The sequence below is a fragment of the Podarcis cretensis genome (genome assembly GCF_951804945.1).
Source record: "Podarcis cretensis genome assembly, chromosome: Z".
Lineage (NCBI taxonomy): Eukaryota > Metazoa > Chordata > Lepidosauria > Squamata > Lacertidae > Podarcis > Podarcis cretensis.
In genome coordinates, this window is record NC_137184.1 from 13,259,027 (window position 1) to 13,285,201 (window position 26,175).

General features: G+C 46.7%; 2 protein-coding genes across 3 annotated transcripts in view; both read left to right on the plus strand.

The window, feature by feature from the left end:
- The window catches only part of LAMC3 (laminin subunit gamma 3), a 67,730-nt gene extending 63,868 nt beyond the window's left edge, over positions 1 to 3,862 (plus strand). For both annotated transcript variants that reach the window (XM_079962533.1, XM_079962534.1), the window contains one exon: positions 2,183 to 3,862. In XM_079962533.1, coding sequence (XP_079818659.1) covers positions 2,183 to 2,433 — 251 coding nt within the window. In that variant the 3' untranslated portion in view covers positions 2,434 to 3,862. The remainder of the gene's footprint in view (positions 1 to 2,182) is intronic.
- Positions 3,863 to 8,539: 4,677 nt separating this feature from the next.
- On the plus strand, positions 8,540 to 25,826 carry AIF1L (allograft inflammatory factor 1 like). Its single transcript, XM_079962594.1, has 6 exons — positions 8,540 to 8,804; positions 9,096 to 9,157; positions 15,786 to 15,852; positions 20,888 to 20,929; positions 22,124 to 22,286; positions 24,934 to 25,826. Exons 1-6 carry the CDS (start codon positions 8,774 to 8,776, stop codon positions 25,019 to 25,021), a joined length of 453 nt encoding a protein of 150 aa, XP_079818720.1. The 5' UTR covers positions 8,540 to 8,773; the 3' UTR covers positions 25,022 to 25,826.
- The last annotated feature ends 349 nt before the right edge of the window (positions 25,827 to 26,175 follow it).

Below are 26,175 nucleotides of genomic sequence, written 5' to 3' on the forward strand. Positions count from 1 at the left end.
CAGGTCCATGACGGGCAAAGCTTTCTGCTCACAAGGCTGTGGTTAAGGGCTCTGAGGGATATCTCAGTCAGTGGAGCAGGAGACTCTTAATTTCAGGCAAAAGATTCCTGCATCACAGGGGGTTGGACTAGATGACCCTTGGGGGCCCCTTCCAACTCTACAATTTTATGAGCCTATGAGACAGAAGAAATCAGGGACTCTAAGATACCTGAGCCTTACTTAAAGCTGCAGTATATTTTACAGATTTATTATTTATTATTATTATCCAGTGCTAAAAGACGCATGTCAGTTGAGCAAAGTGTATGGAAAGGTGCCCAGCTTTTATGTTAGAGAGGTGTTTTTTTTAATCCTTTAGAAAACACATAAACTGCTTGATCAAAAAGGTTCTCAAAAAAAAAATTGGTGCAAAACACAGCTAAACTCAGCAGTCCAATGAAAGACAAACATACCTAAAACCATCATCATTGAAACAAATATATTTCAAAAACCCAAATCTATGGAGAGCCATCATTATTAAAATCCAAGATAAAAACCAATAAAGCTTTTAAAACACCTATAGGAAATATAGATTGCATATCTAGGTACAAAAAAAGTTTTCAACAAGTGTCTACAACAGTATAGTTAGGGGGTATCTGTCTATTGTCAAACTGGGAATTTTAGGAACAAGGCAGAAGTTGCAGGATTGAGTCCAACTAAGTCTGAGGGCTTATCCACACTTACCTTTTGCCTCACTCTTTCTAGGCACAGTTCTGCGCTCAAAAGCTCAGTTTCTTGTGGGTCATCCCCGCCCCCCCCCCCCGGCGGATTGCCATTTGCTCCACTTGACCTTTAAGGAGTGGATTTTTGCAGGGAAAGCTCTGGAGCAGGACAGGCAGCACTCAGAGCAAAGCACACTCTGTGCCTGGAAAGAACAGAGGAAAGTTAAGTGTGGCTAAGCCTTTACTCAGAGTAAGCCCATTGAAAACTAATGGACCAAAGTCAGTCATGTCTATGAACTACAGTGGATCCACTCTGTGTAGGACTAACTTTAGATATGACCCTGCTTTGAGGAGCTTCAAGGGAAAGAGAGTTCATGAATAGAGGTTTCATTTATACCTCTTGCTAGGATTGCAACCTGAGAGGGGAAGCTATGTGCCTTTTAAGTAGCTGCAATCGCTGGCAGAGGTTCACCAGGTTCCATCACCACATTCTCAGGAGCTCTTGTCAGAAAAAGATGCAGAGAACCGCACTCTTGCAGGGTAAGGGGTGGTGAAGGTGAACCAAACAGTTTAAAACAAATTGGCTTTCATTTGTAAAGTGTGTGTTGGGGGGGGGGTGCATCCATAGTGGTGCTCAGTCACAGTTCTGCCAGTACAAGGATTTCTGTTTGTACAACAGGACTTTCCCATCTGCTCCCCCTCCCCACACATCCTCTACTAAACTTATTCCAGGGGTTTCCCCAATTAAATATACCCAGAGTTGCAAAGTGATTTCATGCTCTTTATTCAGCTCATAGTGGTGAGGAGGGGATGAAAGGCCCCTTGAAGTATCTGCTTTATATACATTATTTACACAATGGGCTGCACGTGATTGGCTAATTCTGGAATTCTCCTGTAGACCAATCAGGTTGTGGATTCACTTCTATCTGGAGCTGGATTGGGTGGCTCCTGCCGACCAATCATACTGCTGCATTGTTCTAGGACTGCTGCATTCTGAATCCTATTGTTCTAGGACCAATCAGACTGCTGCATTTTGGATCCTATTGTGTTTGGATCCTATTCAACACAGTACATAACACCCAACCCTCTGGAGATAGGGAGGAGAAGGTGCAGGATGTGGGGGGGGAGTGGGGGGGGAGACCCATGGTGTAAGTGGAAATCTTCGCACTAGCAGGACATATTAGTTGGATACCCTGCTTTATGCTCAGGGAATATGTTTCTTTCCTGTCTATTATGATGCTTTAAACGTGGATCTTCCTTGCATTTTCCTATTGGATTTTCAGGAGCAATGTTTCATTTTTATATTTGGCCATGTTTTATTTTAGCATATTATCAGATTTTAGTTGACGTTTTAAAGTAGTAAACTGCTTGGGGTGAGGGCAGAGAATGTGAAGTGGTATAGAAATGATTGAAATAAATAATAATACATAAATGTGTTTCTCTTTCCTATCCCCCCCCCCCACCTTACCCCATTCCCTGGCTAGGCAACATAGACCACAGTGCTCTGTCAGAAGCTGCACTGAACTTGAGCCAAATCCAGCTGGAGCACTTGCAGTCAAACCTGGCGGGATCTGGTGCCCTGGGCCAGCAGCTGAGCACCTTGCAGCATGAGGCTGAAACCCAGAGGGAGAGGATCGAGGCCTTCGAGAGGGACTTGGCGGAGATCCAGAGCGACAAGCAGAACCTGGAATCCATCCTCCAGAGCCTGCCTAGCAGCTGCTCCAGCAGGAAGTGACATGGCCTCCTTAAAAGTGCTCCAGAGCACCATCCCTGGCAGCACTAGGAACTGAAGGCTTAAGGAACATGGCGCGGAGGGAGGGAAAGATGGGAGAAGGTCACTGCCATGGAGGAAATGTCAGGATGTAGGAGGGATTTGATTCAGTTCGCAGTTAAAGGCAAATCTATCCCACTCTGCTTTCTGAAACAATATGCAAACTGAAACACAGCTACCCTCCCAAAATTCACACTTCTCCAAACTTTGCAGTGCAGTTCTCCAGCCAAGTAATGTGTACAAAAATGCACAAGCTTGGGAGTAAAGTGTGCCTAGGAATGCGTGTACAGTAGTACCTCCAGTTACGTAACCCTCTGGTGTCGTAAACTTCGGGATGCGAAAGCGGCAAACCCAGAAGTATTTGCCCGGGTTTTGCCGCACGCACATGCGCAGAAGCGGTCCTCAGGTTGCGGAAACTTTGGGATCCTACCGGACCTCTGGAACAGATCCCGTCCGCAACTGGAGGTACCACTGTATTGGTGAAAATAACATACAGCAATGCATTGTATTGGGGAAGATTAGTTTGCAAAAATGTGCGTGTTAGGGGGAAATTTGTACTAAAATGCCAATGAGCTTTCACAAGGACTTTAAAATAAATTGCAGACTGGTGTGGAAATGTGGAGAACTGAACTGGAAGAAAGAGAAAGGGAGAAAATCCAAAATTGCCAGATCCGCCCATTTCCTAAGGAGATGTTCCCATGGACAGACATTGACAAATGAGTCTAAAGGGGGGGGGGGGCAGAACAGAATGTTATGTAAGTTTAACAGTGTACAGATGATAGCGTTGAACCCTGCAAATAGTATTCAAATTCTTTTATGAATTTCACCAGTCATTGTCCTTATGGTTGGTTGGGGTTTTTTTTGCAGCAATAAGTAAAACCTTAAACAAAATATAAAAAGTTTAAATCCTCAGGAAGACAAGTTCAGTGGTGTTTCTGTACATCATTTTTGGGACTCTGCCATTGTCTTAGGTCAAAACCAGTTTTGCAGGTCTTTACAGAGCTTCAGACTGTATTGTGGAAAAGCCAAAAACTAACGCCCTATAAATACGATAAACACTTTTGTCATTAAATGGTGGACATCTGATGGATGGCACCCATGGCAGATAGTACAATTTCTTCCAGTTGCTATGCTTGCAGTTTTGGAGCTGTTTTTACAGATTTTCACTCTTTTCCTCCCTACCCTCTGCCCCCAAACATGTAGCCCTTAAAAAGGGAGTATAAATGTGCAATTTCTCATAGCCATGGAATTGACTGAAACAGAAGTTGCGTGATTGACTGAACCTAAATATGCCATGCAACCTGGTCTAGTTTATTTCTACTGCTCCATTGATTTAGAGTAGGGATGTGAAGGGAGCAGCTGCAATAAAGAAGGATGGGGACAACCCTCTTCAGCAAGTCTTCTTCCCTTTCTTCCCATTACCTTGTCAAAATATCAGTTCCTTGGATCAGAGCTAACGACACAGAAGTGGTGAAAAAGAAGATTGTCCCATTGCATGGCAGAAATAACTGTCTGTAAACAGCCTCTGTCAGTCCTTTTCCATCCAACAGTTCACTTCGCCACAGAATTTCTGCCTGCAGTGGAGGCTGGCCTATTTGGGTGAATGGGACTCTGCCCAACCAACTTCAGTCTGCTCCCCACCGGACCTCACTTGGCTGCATTTTTCCTTGCCTCCAATCCAGCAGGTGGCTCTTCCTGTTTTGGGTTTCTCTTCAGTTTCAGTGTTGCCCTTGTAGAATTCTGCAGGGATAAAGATGAGGGAAGTACAGTACTAGAATTAGCTGGCTGTGTCTGTCATTGACTCTGGCTCCACCTTGTGTTGGGCTTCCTGCGTTCTGCCCTAGCAGTTGCAGTGGGCACCAGCCACCATTTCTTCTCTCTGACCTTTGATCTGAGGACTCATTAGTCTGGTTATAATGCCAGCTTTTGCAGTCCACAGATGACAATGGGCCATCAAATGGGTTTCAAACAGGTGCTTTTATTCCAACTCATTTCTTTCAAATGGAAAGCCTTTGTAAATACATCATTTGGAAAATTCTCCGCCCCAATACCCAGCTCCTCCCGCTCTGAGCAGCCCTGCCAAGAAGTCTCCACAGGGCTCACTCACAACAGCCTCAGGTTCACTTTCCAAGTAGAGATGGGAATATCCCCTGCCTGAATCTGTGAAGAGCTGCTGCATGTCCATTCAATGAGCCAGATGGACTAATGGTGCAATTCAGTAATAAGGCAGCTTCCTGTGTTTCCATTTAATTCGGTCCTTGCATGCACAAGTTCGCAAGTTCAATCTTGAGAGAAGGCTGGGAGAGAACCCTCTCTGGAACCCTGCAATGAGGCTGCCAGTCAGTGTAAACAGACCAATGCTCTCTCTGTTTAAGGCATCTTCTTACCTTCCCACATGCAGCAATGCACATGCATACCTTGTATAGCTGGTCTTCTTGAGTACAATAATCCACTTTGAAATATTAGGAGTTAGGGTAAAGGGCATTCAGGGCCCTGAGATCATCGAACCCCAAGCATGCAGGATTATTGAATCACATATTATTCACAAAACCTTTCCTGGAATGTGTTGTCTTATTTTGGGAGGGGGGAGGAACTAAGTCCATTGTGATTCCTTCTTCCTTTCCCTGCCTCAAGGACAGTTTTCCAAAAGCAAACAGTGTTGCAAAACACAACAAACAGAACATTGGATTATCGCACAAGCAGATTCTGGTTTGAAGGGAAGCAGTCTCTTTGCTGCTTATGGGTTGGCCTCCAGAGGGAAATTACTAACACTTTGAAATCCTTACACAAGCAGTGTTAGATCACAGCTGGCTTGTTTGTCCTGCTCTGGAGGAGCCAAGGTCAGAGTCCGCCTCCAAACCTGTGTTACAATAGCCTACCTGGGATTTTGGCAAGTGCTAGCAGGTCTTTGCTGTCTGACATTCCGCCCAGTGAAAATACAAGGTAAGACTCTAGTCCTCATGATTCTAAATAGAGACATGGGCAGCTGCCTTGTACAGAGCCAGACAATTTGTCCATCAAGCTCAATATCATCTACACCAGTGTTTCCCAAACTCAGGTCTCCAGCTGTTTTTGGACTACCATTTCCATCATCCCTGACCATTGGTCCTGCTAGCTAGCGATGATGGGAATTGTAGTCCAAAACAGCTAGAGACCCAAGTTTGGGAAACCCTGGTCTACACTGACTGGCAGTGGCTCTCAGGGATTTGGGGCAGGGGTCTTTCTCAGCCCTACCTGGAGATGCCAGGGATTAAACCTGTGACCAGCATGGTTTCTGTTTGTCATTGTTTATATTAATTACATAAAACACTTCCACCCTGTAATAAAGGTGCAGACACATAGCAAGCCACACTCCACAGAAAACCAATCCTTCACCTTCAAAATTAGGAAATATTCCCTGAAAAAAATAGACTATTTTAGTACACAGAACAATCCTGAAGCCATATTGGCTCTCTTAATGTCCCCAGATATTTTCCCTGCAGTAAAAGGAAGTATGTTGGAAAAACCTTTCCCATATAAATTCTTCAAATCCTGTCAAAGGAGCATATTTTATGTATGAATAGGGGAGGTCTATGACAATGGTTTCAGGAACTAGGATATTTAAAATTTCAAAAGAGTGCCCCAGAGTGGCCAGGATAAGGCAATCAGCAAGCATTATCAGGTCTGAGAAAGGAGACAAGTCATGCACTCCTTGTATAATGCTTTTGGGTGGCCTTTGGCTTAAGGGGTTGGGCAACTTCTAAAGCCTTTAAAAGACGTTTGGGATCCACCTTTGTTCTAGGTCCTCACCTCCTTGCAAGGGGTGAGGGGAACTGTTGCTACAGAAAATAAATATATTCATTGCTTTCTTCTGCTGGTTCCTGCTTCCATCCATTCTTCTCTGATAATGGACAGAGGGGATACAAAGTCCTTCGGGAGTTTGGCTGTAAAAGCCAACCCCAAATTTTCATATAACAACACTATTAATTCTACATGAATACAGTTTGCATACAGTTCAGATCCCATTTGGTTCATAATCTCTACTGTTGGTTTGTTGGCACTCAGTTCCTACCTGTTTAGAATGCACTAATTGTCCATCCAGAAATAAAGTTCCTGGTCCTCATGATTCTGAATGGCAACATTGGGAAGAACTGCCTTATGCAGAATCAGACCACTTGCTGCATCTAGCTCAATACCATCAGCACTGACAGGCAGCAGCTCTTCAGGGCCTCAGACCAGAGCCTCAGAGCTTCAGGGCCTCTATCCAGAGATGCTGGAGACTGAACTGCAGACTTCCAGGTACTCTAACCTCCGAGCTACAGCCATTGCCTTCTCTGGTTCTTTAAGGCAAGCTGATGAACCCTTAGCACCGCTCACTCCAGAGATGAAGCAACAGCCAGGTATGTGGTGCTCTCCCAAAGAAGATGATATTCATACCTGAGAAACAGGAGTCTTGGGGGAGCATTGGGTGGTGTGTGGTCTGACTCAGCCACTAGGGTTCCATTAACATGAGGGACCGGGCCAGGTGGGGAGAGGCTGCCAACCCCTCCCTTTGTTTCTGGCGAAGACACCAGGCCCAAAGAGGAAGGTCACTACATAATGGGTGTTTGGGAGCCTCTCCAGTGGTGATTCAGAACCTTGGCTTGGCCAACATGGGTGGCGGCCTTTTGGAAGGGCCTCACCTCAAACGAGTATTAGAAGCAAAATCTATTCCCAGAGACTTGAGGGGAGAATTAAAAAAACAAGACTGAGCTGGTTTAGGCAGATTCTTTATTATTTTCGTTATGTATACAAGCATCCATATTATTATTCTTTATTTATAGCACATAGGGAGGATCCTCTCTTTAAATCCCCCCCAAAACCCCTGGAGTAGGGTAAGAGGAGCTGGGAGCCACCGCTTAAATTTGTCACAAATTTGCCTCATAGCAAGGGGCGCTGCACTCTGCACGTGCGTAGAGTTATCTATCCATCTATGTTTGTATTCATTCATATAACAGGTTCTGGCACCAGCATCCTTTGTATCCTTTGGCAACTGAGGTAAGAACATGACAAAATAATATACAAGCCCCGAAGCCGCATCAGGTTGGAGGCCCAACCAGTCCAGCGTCTTCTTTTCACAATGGCTAACCAGATGGCCAGATGGGGATCCTGAAAGCAGGACCCAAGCATAGCTGTCAACCTTCCCTTTTTTTGCGGGAAATTCCCTTATTCCAGCGCCGTTTCCCGCCATTTCCTGCTGCTATCCTGGATTGTTATATATCCCGTAGACTGTCTCCAGGACAGGTGAGGCTGCTGATCCCTTATTTTCAAATCCGAAAGTTGACAGCTATGGACCCAAGTGCAGCAGTACTACTTTTCACACTGGCAGTTCCTAGCAGTAATTGCTGTTCAGAACCATATTGCCTCCTTTGACAGTGGAGGTTATCTCGATTAAGGTACCACCTGCCCCTTTTCTCCTTTAGCCAGCACTCTGATCTGATAAGGGCTGTGCCTTTGGATCAGGGAGACACCATTTAAGTTTCCCATAATGCTCCTGACAGTTCTGAAATGAACTGATCCTGAGCAAGTTACTCAGTTCAGGGAGACTTCAGTGTGAAGCCCATAGGCCTCCAGGGAAGCCCCATTAAAAATCAGAATCCGGATCCTGCATAGGTGCCTGGAACCCTTGGACTCTCCCACGGTTTGCAGATTGGAGTAGTTTGAGTGTTTTGGTTTTTTGGGAGAGGCAGAGACAGGCAGTGTGGTGCAGTGGTTAGAGTGCCAAACTACGGTAAGTCTTGGGTTCAAATCCCCTACCTGGTCTTAAAACTCACTGCATGACCTTGGAAGCCGGTCACTGCGTCTCAGCCTAACCTACCTCACGGGGTTGTTGCGTGGGGAATTAAACCAGGAAGGCGGGAGCCATGAGCGCAGCCCCCTGGAGCTCCTCGGGAGAGGGGGAAAAGCGGCACATCAACGCTACGAACAAACCAGTGAACAAACCGAATGGTGTGGCGTTGCATTTTCTGTTCTCTGTGCAAGGAAAGGGTTAACCTTGCCAGCAGCCCATTTGCAACGGGTCTGAGGCCCCACTCCGGGGAGGGCGGCATTCCTCCGCCTCCTCCGCCAGAGGGATGTGCGAGCCTCCTCAGCCGGCCTCTGCCGAGTCCCACTTCATGAATGACTCTCTTGGAAGTACCTGGGCTGGCTCGGTAGCTGTCCTGAGCAGAGGAGAGATCTTCGCTCGCCACCCTGGCTGGAAACCCGCAGCGTGCCGGCGGCGGCACCCAGCGGAGAAACTTTCTGCAAACTCCTCAGCCGGGGTCTCGCTCGTGAAATCTCCAGCATGTCTCTCATGCTCAACAGCGCATATCAAGGTATGCATGGTGGTGCAATTGTAACTTGCGGGGATGGGTGGGGGGAGGCCCGGGGTGGGGGTAACGTGGGACTTTGCCTGCTTCAAAGCGTGGCAAGCGAGCTCTACAGCAACCGGAGATCCTCCTCCTTGCTGCGCGGTGTCCCGGAGGGCTGTTTCAAAATCCTCCAGACCCCGGCGCCGCTGCCCGGGAGGATGTCACCTGCTGGCTAGTCCCAGAAGTTGAAGAACATCCAGATGGTCACAGACACACCTGGGTTTAACACATGCTCCTTCTCTCTCTTTTATCCAGGAGGGAAAGCCTTTGGATTACTCAAAGCCAAGCAGCAAGGAAGGCTGGAAGAGATCAACAAGGTGGGAGCAATTCAATCGCAAGTTATTGGCTTACATTACTGCCTGCTCTAGGATGGGTGGCTCTTATCAATTTCAGTTCCTAATAATTGCATTCTTAAGTTTTGAGTTCTCCACATTTCCACACAGTTTGCTATTTCCTTTTTTAAGTCCTCGTGGAAATTCACCAGCATTTAGGGGCAAAGTGCATTTAAATGCAAAATGTGAATTTCTCACAATTCCCTAATCCAGCTTTCCCCCCATCAGACTGATAGAGAGACTTCCAAATGTCAGTGATAAGATGCTCCCTACCATCAGGCTTGCAGTCTAAAAGAACTAAGAGCACATGTAGCGGCCTTATGCTGAATCAGACCACTGATTCATCTAGCTCAGCATTGCATACACTGACTGGCAGCAGCTCTCCAGGGTTTCAGAGGTGGAGTCTGAAATTGACAGACAGGGGCTGTGAAACTAATGAAGCTGAAGCTTTAGGCCCCCTAATCCCAGAGGGGTCCCAGAAACCAGTGGCGTAGCGTGGGGGTGCAGGGGGGGCCGACCGCACCGGGCGCAACATCTGGGGGGGTGCGCTCGCCGCCTCTGGAGTCGCCGAAGAGCCTCGGGCGCAGGCTGTAGCAGAGCCCCATGTCTCGCAGAACCGACGAGCTGTGCGCGCGTCCGGGCTGAAGGCGTCCGGCAGGTAGCGGCTCTCAGCGCTCGGCGTGGTCCCCGCGCGTCAGGGCCACGGAAGGCGCGCCAGGCAGCCCCTCCTCACAGCCCCGCCGCTGCAGCTGCAGCTGCTGGGCCATGTTGCATTTTCCTCGCCTCTCTGCCCTCCTCCTCCTCTGGGCAAGCGGCGTCGTTTGAGCGGCAGCGCCAGCGGCAATTCGCCTCAGATCACCTGACATGGACCCGCCGCCGCCGCCGTGGCTACCTTACCGTAAATATCCCAGCCCAGGCAGCAGCAAGAAGAAGCTGGCAGCGGCGGCAGGTTAGGGGGGTTAGGGGCGCAAATTACTTGCCTTGCCCCGGGTTAGGGGGCGCAAATTACTTGCCTTGCCCCGGGTGCTGACAACCCACACTACGCCGTTGCCAGAAACAACTAAGTAAGTAACTGTGACTTTAATTTGAGTCACCCTGATTTGAGTCAAATTGATTAATTTTTTTGTACATATTTCAACAATCCCAAAGTTTGAGAGTCAGAAGCACAGGTGTTGTAAAGGTGTGGTGATCTGTCATGGAACAACCCCATTGAAGAGGTTAACAGTGGTTACCTAAACCTCGTTTCTGGTTGTGAAGGGACCGTCATGACAGTTCAGACTTCAGGGCCCCCAAAATGTAGGTCTGCCTGTTGACAGATCCATCCATCCTTTTACACACGTGCAAGCTGTCTGTATACAAGTGCAGGTGTTTGTGGTGGTGCACGTGGGCTGAAGCTATTCAGAAATGTGTAGTGCAGATTAGAAGCCCTGCTGCACAACTGCTGAGTGTTCCCATGTACAGTATTCAGAAGCTGAATTGCCCCAAGGCAATTGCAGACAACAGAGACAAGGATAAGAGGAGAGGAAGCTACACAGGTGTGTATGCAAGGGTAGGGTCTTAGCTTAGTGGTAGAGCATCTGCCCTGCATGCAGAAGGCCCAGGTTCAGTCCTCAGTGGCATCTCCAAGTAGGGCTGATTAAAATAGTCCCTTGTCTGAAAGTCCAGAGCTGCTGCTAGTCAGTGTTGACAGTTCTGAGTTAGACGAACTAATAGTTTGACTCTGTACAAGCCAAGGCAGCATCCTAAGATGCCATTTATTCCTACCATTGCATGCAGAAGGTCCCAGGTTCAATCTCAATGGTTCCCCATCTTTGTGTTAAAAAGCTTTCCGCTGAGGATCCTGGCTCACAAAATCTCTCACCTCATTGCTGATGCAACAAAACAGATTTCAAAACAACCTCTGTTTAAGTGACAAAGTGATGTAACCATCAGCTTTGATTTTGGTGTTTCAGCCTGCAGGAGGTGGAAAAACCTGCTTTAGAATCTCTGGCTTTCCCCCACCTGTTTATATGGGAGGGGGGTCCCAATGAAAGAGATTCCAATGTCATTGGGACTTCAGGAATGTTTGTCTCTGTTGATATGTGGATGTGCTGCTGTTTACCTCTTGCAAGATCACATAAGTGCTAATTTACAGCTCTCTTTGACAACTGGTTTAGGTTGGGAGGATACTGTTGGGTTCATTTTGTGTGTGTGTGTGCGTGCGTGCACAAAGGAAGTTCCCAGTGGAAACTGTGTGTGGCTGATTCATCACCAAAGGAGCATTCCCCAAGCTGGTGCCCTCCAGCTGCTTTGAACTACAACTCCCATCAGCCCCTGCCAACAACGCCACCCAATGATATTAAGATACAGTCCATATTAAGAATTCAATCAAAGAATCCTGGGAACTGTAGTTTCCCTCTCAGACTTCCAGTTCCCAACAGACTACATTTCCCAGGATTATTTGGGGGAAGTCATATGCTTTAAACAATTGATGTGGGTCTGCCTTGATACTTTGACCTTCCCAGAGTTCCCTGGAAAGAGGGACTGGTTGTTAGACCACTCTGGGAATTTTAGTTCTGTGATGGGAACAGGGGTGTCCTAACAACTCTTGGCACCCTTTATAAACTACAGTTCCAGGTTGCTTGCACCCAGACCGTTTAAAAGTGGTATGATTCTGCTTTAAATGTTTAAACATTGCAGAAGGGGCCTTTTTGTTGAGTGGGATTGCTTTAAACTGCTTTAAACATTGCAGAAGGGGCCTTTTCGTTGAGTGGGATTCTGTGTTAAGGGCAGCTTCCCTGCCTGGCAGGAATGCAGGATGAGCCTGTATCTTTTGGAATGTCCTCTCGCATATGGTGCTGCAAGGTTTCTTGTGCTCACACACCTCTTCCTTCCTTCATCCTCCTCCATCTCCCGTCGCCCCACCAACTAGGCTTTAAGCATCCTCTGGTCTTAAGACTGGAGAGACCTGTCAGTAGTGAACATGGACCGCTGGTACCAAATCGTATGGGAAACAGCTTTACTAGAAAAACCAACCAACAGACTCAAACTGACAAGGAGGCAAATAGAAGAAGTCACCTTCACCCCAGTATGGCTCCACTTTATCACATACACAGCCCAACAAGATGACGACAAGAACCCACCGACAACATACAAATCAATCCGGCTAACTTGACCCAACAATCCCACCCCCCACTTCACACTCGCAAACAAATCTCATTGCAGCCAGCTAAACACAACCAGCCATGCCCTGGGCCCCCCACCCAACCTCTCTCACTACCAAGGAAATATAACAAATAAAAAGAATGAGAACCTACCCAAACGATGCTGACATAAAAAACCCACATATATACTAAGTATAACAATATGACTTTACCACTTCTCCCCCTTCTCTCCCTTCTTTTATTTTTCTGCAACCTTATTCTGTATACAGTTGTACCTTGGCTCCCGAACGCCTTGGGAGTCGAATGTTTCGGCTCCCGAACAATCAAAAACTGGAAGTGAGTGCTCCAGTTTTTGGACATTTTTTGGAAACTGAACATCCGATGGGGCTTCCGCGACTTCTGATTGGCTGCAGGAGCTTCCTGTATCTGTCTTTCTCTGAGAAAATATTGGAGGATCTGGAATGGTTGTCAAATCTCTTGAGTCCATTTTTCCTCCATGCACAGTCTCCCTCTTGGAATGGAGCAGGGATGAGAAAGTTTTTTCATCCTGGGGGCTGCATTTCGTTCTGGGCAACCCTCCAAGGGCCACATGCCAGGGGTGGTTGGGGCCGGACACACAAGCAGGAGGAACAATATTTGTGAATTTTTTTCCTTTGTACAGTTGGGCTAATTTGTGGACACAAAAACCCATCTGTGTCCTCCAACCAGTGAGAGACATGATTGAAGTCTGAGGGCGCATCCCAGCCAACCAGAAATACTAAAGGGGGTTACAAAGCAGAGCCAGTGCAGGATGAGGCCTGGGAAAAGGGCGTTCGGCTGAGAGGGTATGGCTCGATAGTATGGTAGAGAGATCCAGAGGCCCACATGTGGCCCCCTGGCCCCAAGGTTCCCCATGCCTGGGCTAGAAAGCATGAGTCAGAGTCATGTTTGTTATTACCTCTCCAGCTGTGCAGAGGCTCACAGTTGATCCTGCTCATAAAGCCTCCCAGATCACTGTGGAATATTTGACATTCCAGCCTCGTTGGGGATAGCATGGCAAGGTCGCCCCTGGGAGACAGCCAAGGCCTTCTATGGGAAAGCCAGGAAGCTTCTCTCAGGCTCCTTCCAAGGCTCGACTGGCCACAGCACATGGCAGCCCTGCCAAACCCCAGCTCCTATCCTGGTCTCGGGTTCACAGCAGCAGGAGGGGCTTCCAAAGTGGGGCACACAACCTCTGACTCCATGCATGAAACCAGAGCCCTAAACTTGGGACTCTAGCTGAGCATTAACCTTGGAGACAGGAAGGGTGATTTTCAGGTACTGATTTCTCCAGTACCCATAGCTTTGTGGCAGAGAACCTACTTTGCAATGGAGAAGGTCCCAAGCTGAGATGCTGGAGAGCTGCTGCCAGCCAAATGAATCATTGGTGTGACTTCCTATATTCCCAGAAAGGGCCTCAGTGGGAGAGCACCTGTGTTGCATGTCCTCAGTTCAATCCGCAGAATCTCTGGGTATTGGTGGGAGAGACCTTCCATCTGAGATACTGGGAGTGTAGGCAACTGGTCTGACTCAGTAGAAAGCAGCTTCCTGTTGTTTTAGGAGAAAGGCCATAGCTCAGTGGTACAGCATCTGTTTTGCTTGCAGGTTCAACCCCTGGCATATCTGAGGAAAACTGAGAAAGACACCCCCCAGTGTAATTTCATAGTGTCTGGCACTGGCTGGCAGCAGCTCTCCATGTTTTCAGACAGGGAATCTCTCCCAGCCCTACCCAGAGATGTCGGCAAATGCTCTGCCTCTAAACTAAAATACTACCCCTTTCCTCAGGACATTAAATAAAGGGGTGATAAAAGGAAGAAGCTGTCTCACACTGAGTCAGATCACTGGTTCATGTAGCTGAATATTGTCTGCACTGACTGGCAGCAGCTCTCCATAGTTTCAGACAAGGGTCTCTCCCAGCCCTACCAGGAGAGGCCAGTGGGGACTGAACCTGGAACCTTTTGCATGCAAAGTAGATGCTCTGCTACTGAGCCCCATCTCCAAAATCTTTCCCAAAGCCAAAATGGGAATTTACCAGGAACTTGTGCTCATCAGTTTGGGACAGTTGGAAAACAGGCACCATTTAATCCAGAAGGTCGGCTCCTTTTCTTCCAAATAAATAAATAAATAAATAAATAAATAAATAAATAAATAAAGTTTTGTTTATTTATATGGCACTCATCTGACTGGCTTGCCCTAGCCACTTTGGGCTGCTCCCAACAAAAATATTAAAAACACAATAAAACAACAAGCATTGAAAACTTCCCCATACAGCAGGGCTGCCTTCAGATGTCTTCTAAATACATCTTGCCCACCTGCCTCTCAAACACAAGCCTGCTGTGCAGCTTTTGTTTGAGGACATGCTCTTGGGGAGACGCAGCATCCTGTGTGCTGGGTGTCATCCCATCAGAAGGTCCTGGTTCTGTGAGCAGAGAGGAGGACAAACCCAGAGCCAAATGGTGAGCAGATGTCGGTGATTTCTGCCATGTGGAATGTGTTGCTAGTGCCTGGGGGTGGGTGGGGTGAGGGGGGACAAACAGACTGGAGCCATTACATTCCATCAGGTTCCTAAGGGCTGGGAGGAAATTTGGAACAAGAGCCTCTGGCACGCAGCTGCAGAGGGAGCTGGCTGAGTGGGGGTCACCCAAGCAGCCTGGCCTGCACCCCACAGCACTCTTGCTCCTCTCCGCCCAGCATAATACAAACAGAAATGGGAGCAAAAATTCTCGGTGTTCGCATATTCATGCCATGTCCAGAACGGATCTTGCAAATATGACCGGAGTTTGCTGCTTCCAGTCTGCAAGTGAGATGAAGTGGTTATGTTTGTAAACACAACACCACCAACACAACTTGCATCACACTGAAACGAGTGGGGGGGGGGAGCAATGACAATATCATTTACGTAAGCAGTTAAATGTGTAATTTACATCACTTCACCACAACAGACAGCAAGAGAAATAATGGGAGTTTGGGGGTGAAAATGAACTTGGAGATGTCCTTGAGGGTTGAACCTGGAACCTTCCATATGCAAACCAGATGCTCTGTCATTGAACTGTGACCTTTCCCCCAGAAGTAAAATAGGATTCTAGTCCTCAAGGTCCTGGATAAAGAGACGGTTTTAAATGGGAACCTAGAGAGCTGTCTTACACCGAGTCATACCATTGGTTCGTCTAGCTGAGTGCTGTCTGCACTGATAGGCCACGGCGCTGCAGGGTTTCAGGCAGGAAACATTCTCTGGCTTACATGGAGAGGCCAAGGATTGAACCTGGGACCTTTGCATGCATGGCAAAGGCTCTGTCACTGAACTACACCCTGCCGCTTCTCCAATTCAAATTGATCTTCTCCCCACCTGAAGAAGTACCAATGTTATGTGGTATTAACCCATCTGAAGACTTTGTTATTACTTCCTTAAATGTATTGAATTCATTTCTCTCCCACTACCCTTTCTTTCTCAGGAGTTTCTCTGTGACCCAAAGTTCAGCGATGAAGAGCATTTGGAGGAAAAACTTGCAGTTTTCAAAGGTACATTGTTTAAACTGAGAGTGGGTGACAAAAAGCAGCTGATGCTACTACATCTTGGGTGAACCAGAGTTAGGTGAACCAACTCTGACTCAGCCTATTTAATCCTTCTATCCCAATATGGCAGCAGCTCCACAATAACTGATACCGAGACCCTTTCAACTAAGGATGCAGGGGACCAAACCAGGGAATTTCTACAAGCAAAGTGGGTGCTTTACTACTGAGCCATGGCTACTCCACATATCCCCTGCACCTTCTAAGCATGGGCAGCCATAGATAGCACTCCACCTGCCATCATTCCTGACCATTGGCCATGCTAGCTTGGGCTGATGGGAGTTGGAGTCCAACCACAGTCAGAGATCCCCAGGTTAGAGATGGCTGGTGTATGGTAACTAGGGATGGACCCCACTGTCAATTCTGGTTTCTCTAAGTTTCTCATTTTTGTCCAGTCGTAAATTCAGTTCTCTACATTTCTGTAGTAGCTGGCTATTTTTTTAAAAAACAAAAACAAATCACTCATCAGCATTTTAGTGTAAATTTATCCTAATTTTTCTGCACACTTTTGACTACTATACACATTTTTTTGCCATAAATTCCCCCTCCTGCAATATATTTTTATCCATTATTTTCACAAATAAATGCATTTTTTTATTTTTGCAAATCTCTTCCAATATATGCATTTTGCACATACCCTCTGGTTCTGCTTTGCAACATACAGAGAAGTACTAATTTCAGAAATGTGAATTTGGGCGAACAAAACCCGATTTCTCCTCTGTCCCAAAACTTGTACCCAGCCCTTCAGAGAGCAACTCAAGCTGAAAGCCTCTCTTAGGTTTACATGCCCTGCCCAATCTCCACACTGACTGAAGACCTTTAAATGTAAGACAGTCTGCTAAAAGCTTCTGCTTGAGGGCCTCCAGAATCTTAAGAGGTGGCCTTTGTCCATATGGAAAAGCTGGCTTTGGAAGCAGGTTCCTCAGCCACAAGCCACCATAGTCTCGCAATAACTCTTTGGCAATAGTGTCAGGATGTGGGAGAGGATCGCAAATCTTTGGGTCAGGGCTTTGGGACAGCTGCTTCCTTGCCTCTTTTTGACACGGAGGTTTCTGAGAAACAGATGTGATTTAGGAATCTGTGTTTTTTGGGTTGGTTTTTTGTTTTGTTTTTTGGCCTCACTTTATTTCCTTTGCCTGGGGATTCTGGAGCGTACACAGATATGTTTCTGTTTAGGATTTAGTCTGAGGTGAGGACAGTGGCCCAAATTGACCTAGTTCTTTCCCCCAACGCTGGGCTCGGAGGATTCTGCAAGAACCACACAAGGTTATTGTGGTTCCACATGGATCCCTATGAAATTACTGGTTTCCCTTTTGGTAAAACAATCATCGCAGAGTGAGCCATTGCACTCAACATCTAGTCTGAAAATTTAAGGACCAAGGACTACTGATGGCTCTAAGTTCACTGGGTCCATCATTTTCAATGGGTCTTCTCTGTGAGTAGGACTAGCATTGGTCACAACCCACAATGTATATCTGTTTGTCATTTCTTCACTATACAACTTTCAGTGCCCTTCTTTGCCCTGGCTTTCGACACTTGAGATATGTGTGTTCAGGGCCCACCCTATTCCTGTCACTGTAATCTGTTTTAACTGTTTTAAATTTTTAATTGTTTTAACTTGACCTTGTACCTGCTAGTGAAGGGCGGGTAATATATTTAACAATGCTGCTTCTAATTTCTCAATCCACCCTACAGCTGTGTCCTTGTGGTGTGGGTGGGTTTTTTATTTCTTGCATTTTCGTTTGTTTGTTTTTAAGCAAGGCCTGAAACATACACAGATAGATTTCCCCCTCTGAATAAGCCTTTCTTCAAACATTGTGGCTGGTGGGTCGCCAGTTTGTGGGTTCCTCTAACCCAAACCCACAACTTGCCTTCATTCTGCTGCTCCCCGGCCTTCCATGTTTTCATCATGTCGATTCCAGCTCCCGTTCAGCCTAGAGTCGCTCAGGCTGCTGCCAAACGCCTTCTCTGGGTCTCCCAACAATCACCCTGTTGTTCTGGCCTCCTTCTCCCCCGCTGGGCATGAGAAGTTGCAAGAGCCCCTCTGCAGAATTGGCATTTGTGTCAAAGCTATTTGTGTCTGTCTGTGTGCGTACTAAGGCAAGATTTTGCCCCATTGAACGGGGGATGAAAGACGGAACCTTTGGACCCTACACAGGAAAGCTTAGACTGCTGAGAAGGGGCTTGAGGAGGGGGAGGGTTTTTTTGTTTTTTTAAAAAAAGCATGTCTTGTTCACTGCTTTGCTTCCGAAACGGGATTCTCAATGGACAGAAATAGATTTGGGGGTGGGGGACAACAACACACAGAGAGCAACTTAGAACTGGGTTACACAAATAACAGGCTGTGCGGTTAGTTGATCAAGAGTGGCGTTGTGGGGAATCACACAACTGAATGCTTCTCTATGCTGTACTACCAAAAGAAAACCCTTTCACATAGAAAGCTAGAGTATCAGTAAGAGACGTTCTAACCTAGCAATCTAAAGGGTATGCTAACTTTCTAGATTCAAGGATCAGGTGCTATAAGAACAGCCCTCCGGCATCAAGCCCATAGACAACTCCCAATTAAAACCAGCTGTTAATCCAGAACTGGAATCTTCATTTCTAAGGGAAATAGCTCATTGATAGAGAATATCCTTTGCATGCAGAAAGTCCCAGGTTCGATTCCCCGCATTTCCAGGGAAGCCTGGGTATTTCCTGTGCCTGAAACCCTGGTGAGCCACTGCGAGTCAGAGCAGACAATACTAAGCTAGATGGACTATTGGCAAGGCAGCTTTTTACGCTCATCAGGAGCATCTATAGCCCAGTAGCAAAGCATCTGCGCTGCATGCCTAAGGTCCCAGGTTCAATGCCTGGCATCTCCAAGGAGGGTGCCCTGCCTTAAACCCCAGAGAGCTGCTGTCAGTCAGTGTAGACAATACTGAGCTTGATGGACCAATGGCATCTTTCCATGTTCCTGTCTGTACCTGGAGTTTCTGAGAATTGAACCTGGGACCTTCTGCATGCATATCATGTGCTCTATTGGTGGTGCCCCATAGTATTAGAGAGTGGGGTATATTTAATGTGAAGGAAGCCATGCAATTGAATCAGGCAAGCCAAGAAGCTCTTGAAGTGATTCTCCAGGATTCCCAGCTGGACCTAGGAAAAAAATTCTGCTGGTTTAGGGAAGGCTGGATTGTGCTTTTGCCCATCAGTGTGGCCACCAGCTTCAGAAAAGGACCCAATCCTCCCAGAGTATGCCACAGGTAATAAACTGTGTGGAGACTAAGGAAGGCATCTTTTCTAATTCTGCCCTGTGTTTATCACATGTGGTAGCACTTCTGTTCTGCTGCAGTTCATCTCCTGCCCAAAAACTATGCTATTCCTCTCGTGTTCTGTTGCAGCGAAATTACAAAACTTCACTGCACAATTGCCCTTGCAATATCCTAGCCCATTCATTTCAATGCAAGGGGGAATGCAGTGCAAAGGGGGGGGGGTATGTGTGGGTCTATTTTTTTAACATAATCAGTTACATATCATTAGTGAACTAAAAGCAACAACAGTGAATACCACTTGCATTCGCTGGATTTATTTCCGTTCCAGACATGGTACAAATAAGCGAACATTGGCAATTTCTGCTCCTCCTTTGTCAGAATTCTCTGACATCCCTAGAGCAGTTCTGCCCCACCTCCAAGAAAAGCCTCTGAATGGGGTCCCTAATTAGAGCCTCTAAACTGCCAAATGGGCTAATTGGGTTGTCGTGGTACGTTTGGGCCTGTCTTAAAGGGCCTTTGTGATTCTACATGGCACCCATTTCACACACGCAAGCACACACACACACACATCCCCATCGAGGGAGAGGGTACTTTCTGACTGGTCCACAGAATATGCCTGCCAGCCTCCTTTTTTGTGACATGGGCTAAGTGCCCAGCGAGGATGATAGCTATCAAGTGGCTTAGTTTTTAAGCCTGAAACCAAGGTCCCAAAAGGAAAAAGAAAGAAAAGGAAGAATTATTACAGGGCTCTAAGTTGGGGAAGGTTACTTAAGAGAAAAGAAGAGAAAAGAAAGCAGCAGCGGGAAATCTGTCAGGGGAATTTTCCAAAAGGGTGGGAAGTGGTGCTGTTGATTATTCTATCGGACTTCTAACCAGAAAACAAAAATGTGGATTTTGCGAACGCAGAGAGTTAGAGGGCTTGCAAGGTTTTGTATGCTTTGGAAAACTTACTGGCACCAACCTCCAAGTAAACAGGCAGCAAGGCTGCAGTCTCTACAGATGCCAACCTGGGCACAAGTTCTACAGATCTCACAGGGTCCTTCTACAATCGGCCAAAACAGACATGGCATGAAAGGTCCATAAAAGGGATCTTCCCTTATATTTTCTTTCCAACAGGTACACAGGACCCTGAAGGAGTGATGGACAAATATGTCAGTTTCTTTTTCCATTTACTCCAATTATAAGTTCAGTTCACCACATTCCCACAACCATTTGAGTTTACTTTCCTTTTTTTTTTTTTTTTTTTTTGAGAAGGGCTCGAAAAACACACCAGCATCTTTCTTATATGCAGAAATTGCCAGGTTCAACCCCCAGCATCTCCAGGAGGGCTTGCAAGGAATCCCTGCATGAAAACCCGGGTAGCTGCTGCCTGTCAGTGTAAGACAGTACTGAGCTAGATGGACCCAATGGTCTGGCTTTGTATCAGGCAGCTTCCTATGTTCCACGTGTGCAATCCTCCTCATATACATATTTTTGCAAGCATTTTCCCTTAATAGAATGCATTTTTTGTGTATCTTTTCTTTTTGGCCTGAGACCTGCACTGCAAAATTCGAGGGAAGAGCAAATTTTGAAGGGTAACAGGGTTTCGGTTTGCAAATTGCAGATTCAGAAAGTGAGAGCCAGACTGAATTTATGTCCCTTCCCTACTGTGATGCTGTTTTGAAGACAAGTGGAGGTGGCAGGGTGCCAGGTGGATGTTTTGATTGTGCTAACATGTTCCTTGTATTTTATAGAAAAGTACATGGAGTTCGACCTGAACAACCAAGGTGAAATTGGTGAGTGGCTTCTGTTAAAATTTGCAAAGCTTCCACTCCTGGGTTATGCTGAACCTTGTTAATGGGGGTGCAGAGGTGGGGAACCTTTTTGACCTAGTGGACCAGGTTGTCATTTTACCCATCTCGATGGAACAATCCACCAGCTAACCATCTGATGGCAGTTGATTGGCAGGTGGGTTGTTCCTAACACCTGTCAGAGGTAGCTTGTTGGGGATGGGGGTAGATACTGTACAAGTATGATGCATGGGGTGTTCACTCTTGCTTTCTGCAGGGTTCGGATGCATGAGCCAACTCTACCTACAAATTGGCTAGCATGCCTGAACCAAGAAGGGCTGAACACAAGAACACAGAAAAATGGCTTGGTGAGCCAAACAGCCAGTCCTGGCAGGCCAATTCTGACCTATGGGCCAGAGGTTCTCCACAACACTTGGTATAGTGGATCCCTGAATCCCATCCATTGTATACATTTAATTATTATTGGCCTACCTGTGTGTATTGACTTACCTGGTTTCTAAGATCAGTGGACAAGGCCCTCCTGGTAGTCCCTCCTCAATGTGACGTTCATGGTGTGGGGCACCAGGAAAGGGCCTTTTCAGTGGCAGCTCCTTGTATGTGAAACTCCCTCCTTACTGAGGTGTGTCTGGCCTCATCTCTTCATCATTTAAAGTGGCTGGTTAATATGCAGATTTTTTTGGTTGACATTTGGAGGAGGTGAGGCCTGATTGTGCAAGTGTTCTTTAGTGATTTGTTATGTATTTTTAAGGATAATGTTATTTTATGGATTTTAAAAATCTGTCTGCTTGTTGTAAGCCACCCTGTGGCTTGCGCAGAGGTCTTTGAATTCTCTAAAATATATAAATTAATGCTATTATCAGTGCTCCTTTTCTAGAAAAAGAGGTGCCGGAACTCACAGTGAATATCTCCCTTGTTCTCTTATAACGGCAATGGTGCCCACCTGAGAGGTGCCGGAACTGAGTTCCAGTGAGTTCTGGCTGGAAAAAAATATGCCCTGGCTATTATTATGGTAGCCATCATTGCCATTCAGAATCAACTAGAGGTACAGCTGGTTCTAAGGAATCTTCTAGAGGGGAGGGGGAACGGTCTCCCATGCCTAATCCATCTCTATCAGGCACTATGAAGTCATGTCCCTCATTGTCTGTACCATTCATCACCCCTTGTTATCATTCCTTGTAGATCTGATGTCAGTGAAAAGGATGATGGAGAAGCTGGGAGCCCCCAAAACCCACCTGGAGCTGAAGAAAATGATCTCGGAAATCACCGGAGGTGTCAGCGACACCATCTCTTACCAAGATTTTGTCAACCTGATGCTTGGGAAACGGTCCGCAGTCCTCAAGTTGTGAGTATCCATAATAAGAGGGAAGGAAGAGAGGTTTGTTTTGGGGTGACTGAGCTCCAGTGGAGGCTGGCCCATCAGGGCAAATGGGTCACTTAGCATAATGATTAGCACAGCGCCATCTGACCCTGAAGTGGAAGGAACCCTGAGAGCAAGACTCAGAGTATCATAGAATTGTAGAATTGGAAGGTATCCAAGGGTCATCTAGTCCAACCCCCCCCTGCAATGCAGGAATCTGAGCTGAAGCATCCATGGCAGCACCTCAAAAAGCTCCGCTTGCACAGCTTGCTCTCCCATCCTAGGCTCTGCCCCTCACACCTGAGAGGCACGACATCTTAAGGGGATAAGCTCCTAAAGGCAAGTGTGTCTCCCTCTCTCTGTGTGGCTTCTGGCTTGCTGTGTTCCTTGCACTTTAGACAGGTGCTGTGGATCAGGAAGTACGTGACCCCTCACCCATGTAAATTGGCTTAGTTAGTGTTTTGAATTTGGTGACTGAAACCAGGCTCTGTTCTTCAGCCAGCAGAACATCAGTCCCACTCTTAGCCAGCTCATCTTCTGCCATTACTGAGTTTTGCTTGCTGCTCAGGGCTGAGGCCTTGACTGCTGCAATCTTCTGCTTTCTGGCCTTAGGACCGGAGGAGCTGCCTTACCCAGAATCAGACCTTTGGTTCATCTAGGTCAATACAGTACTGTCTACACTAACTGGCAGCGGCTGAACAGGGTTTTTTTTTTTTCTTTCCCCAGCCTCCACAGCTGGAGGTAGCAATGCTTTTGAATGCCAGTTGCTGGAAAAGATAGGAGCTGAGAGAACTCTTGTGCTCAGATTCTGCTTGCAGGTTTCCCACAGGCATTTGGGTGGCCACTATGAGAACAGAATGCTGGATCAGATGGGACACTGGCCTGATCCTGAAGGGCAATTCTTATATCCTCAAGTCTTTGCAACCAGGCTGTGAGAATCCCGGAGGCATATGATTGGCCACTGTGGGAAACTGAATCCTGGACTCGGCAAAAGCTTTCGGCCGGGTGCATCAGGGCTCTTTCTTATCTCCTCATGTTACCCTTCTTCTCAAGTTGGCTTCTGTCTCTGTTTGCTGAGGAATAGAGGAGGCCAGTTTTCTCTCCCCCACTCCTGTCCCTATACCGACATGAATAGCCCTCAGAAGACACAGGTCCCTTTTTCAGAAATGAGCACGCAAACAAGCCACTCATTGTCTCTGGCCTCCTGTCTCGGTTTCCGCTCCCGTTCCAGAAGCCGACTCCCCATCTGCAAACAATAGACAGTGAGGGCCGAGGTAGCTGTTGAAGTGCCCACGGCTGTGAGTGTGTGAAGTGGTGCCTGTTGCAAAGCCTTCTGGGATATTTCCGTCCATTTACTGAGTTTCCCCTTCAGCCTGTTAATTCAAAGGCTGACCAGTGGGGTGGGGCAAAATGCAATAACTACAGCCATAAGGCTTTCAAGCGGCATGTTGCTGTTTTAGGAAGGGATGGTGGCTGACCCACCGCAGGGTCTGGCAAAAGAGTCTCTGGCAGGCCACATCTTGTGTCCATGAGCCTGTATCTGGCAGTGGTGGAGAACAGCAGGAGTAAAAGGAGAACGAGGTGGCTTGGCATCGCTATGGTGATTTCCCACAATGCCTCTGCTGCAATGTGGCTCCAGGGTAAGGGTGGGGAACTGCAGGCCCAGGGGCCAAGTTGTTGTGGCCTTCGGGCTGAAGAAGATTCTCCACCTGTGCCCCAGCTGGGCCTACCTTGCAAGGTTGTTTGGAGGGATTCCAATGTAACCCATGTGAACAGATCTAAACACTCTTTTGAATATCTATACTGCATACTAGGACCCTAAAATGCAACACATTGTTTTCATAAGAAGCAGCATTTTTATACTGTTATTAAAAATAGCAGTTTATGACCATGAGTGTGCCTAGCAAAAGTACACCATAAACTTCTAACGGGACACAGAGGATAAAGAGTTGTTTATCTTGCTTCGTTTGCATCAAGTGGTTCAGTGATAAGATTGTTTCCTCCTCTCGTTGCTCCCCCTAGGAGCAGGGTGGATCACTTTGCATTCACACCCCAAACAGAATTTGAGCCAAAGTTTTGGAGTGGAGGATTCTGGGGTGACTCCTAGTGAACAATATTGCCCTCTGCTGGCTAATGCTAGATAAACACAAGTTTCATTTAAGGACATAATACAGTGGTACCTTGGGTTACGTACTTAATTCGTTCCGGAGGTCCGTTCTTAACCTGAAGCACCACTTTAGCTAATGGGGCATCCTGCTGCTGCTACACCACCGGAGCACGATTTCTGTTCTCATCCTGAGGTAAAGTTCTTAACCCGAAGTACTATTTCTGGGTTAGCGGAATCTGTAACCTGAAGCGTATGTAACCTGAAGCATATGTAACCTGAGGTACCACTGTACTATTATTATTACCTTTATATCTATATTTTGGAAAGTTGGCTATGCAGCTGGGTGCTTCTTCAGATATCATAATCAATGTATGATGGTTCCCAAGATCAAGGAGTGCTGACTCCAGAACTGCAATGATTCTTTGCTCACTGAGAATTCCCAAGCAACAGGTTGCTAGTCATTACATTTGCACCTCAGCTCTTCCTAACAGGTTTTCTTCTGTTGTTTCTTTGCTTTGCTTTCAGGGTCATGATGTTTGAAGGAAAAGCCAACGAAAGCAACCCAAAGCTTTCAGGTCCACCTCCTGAGAGAGATATCTCCAGCCTTCCTTGAAAGGAAAACGAGCCCCTCAGAGCCTATCTTGTACGCTTTCATATTGCTCACCAGAGCGGTTTTACCTGGGCTTCCTGCTGCATTGCTTTGATACTGGACAGTGTTAGAAAGCAAGAAACTAACCAGCCTTTAGCAAAAAGGAATGACAAGGGAAGTTCCAGGGATTTCTGCTGGAGGAGTCCCTAAGTAGCCATGCATTCTATTTTAATTTTTTAACTGAAAACCCTCCCTTGCCTTTTCCACTTTGTTTCTGGGCCCTGAGGCATCCTTTTTTATTGTAATTTCATGAATATTTGTGTTCACTGTGATATCAGGTCATAAGCCATCCCAGTGGCGTTGTGTGGACAGGGTCACAGGGGTGGTTGCCCTGGGCTCAAAATTCTTAGGGGGTGAAAACTGTCAAAAAAGAGAGGGGTGGAAGTAGTAATAATACATATTAAACAGCACGCCCACCCCCTCACACAGAAAATCTCCCAATATTTTGGGCTGAGGAGCAGATTTGGGTAGTGGCCAAGGCACCCTCTGCACGGGCTTTAGAAAGATATTCACTTCCAAATAATTCCCTGTTTTGCTCTCTGCTGTGCTTGTCTCAAGTGATTTGATATGTGCACATCGAAGATACAGAAGTCAGTGTGATAGAGTATTTCATTTACTTTATTCAATACTGGAATGGTGGAAGGAATTCATGGACTGCTAACATCCCATGGGTTAGGGGGCGCAACACTTCTCTTACCCCGGGTGCTGGCAACCCATGCTACACCATGGCACCATCCCATTCTGAATAATGTTTGTACCTGCAAAAATTTATGGGGCAATCCTTCTCTGTTTCCAACTGGCAAATGTCCTGTAGCTTCCTGTTGAAAACCTGTTAACTTTCTATGCCACAAATGTTCTGTTTTTTTTATTTTATTTTGTCCCACTTTTGTTGTGGTATAGCACAAGAGTTACCCCTCCAGATGGCTGAGGGAAGCCTTGCAGAACAACTAACAAAGCAGAATGATGTATGGACAGTCCAGGATACATCTACTACTGATGCACTATCATTACATTAATAGCAAGTTGCAGAATACCTAAAGGTAAAGGTAAAGGTACCCCTGCCCGTACGGGCCAGTCGTGTCCGACTCTAGGGTTGTGCGCCCATCTCACTTAAGAGG

Excerpts from the sequence above, each read along its gene's own strand:
- AIF1L (XM_079962594.1), top strand. The coding sequence starts at position 8,774 with ATGTCTCTCATGCTCAACAGCGCATATCAAG. Across the intron at positions 20,930-22,123 it reads GAACAACCAAGGTGAAATTG|ATCTGATGTCAGTGAAAAGG; the intron begins GTGAGTGGCTTC and ends CATTCCTTGTAG. Across the intron at positions 22,287-24,933 it reads CGGTCCGCAGTCCTCAAGTT|GGTCATGATGTTTGAAGGAA; the intron begins GTGAGTATCCAT and ends CTTTGCTTTCAG.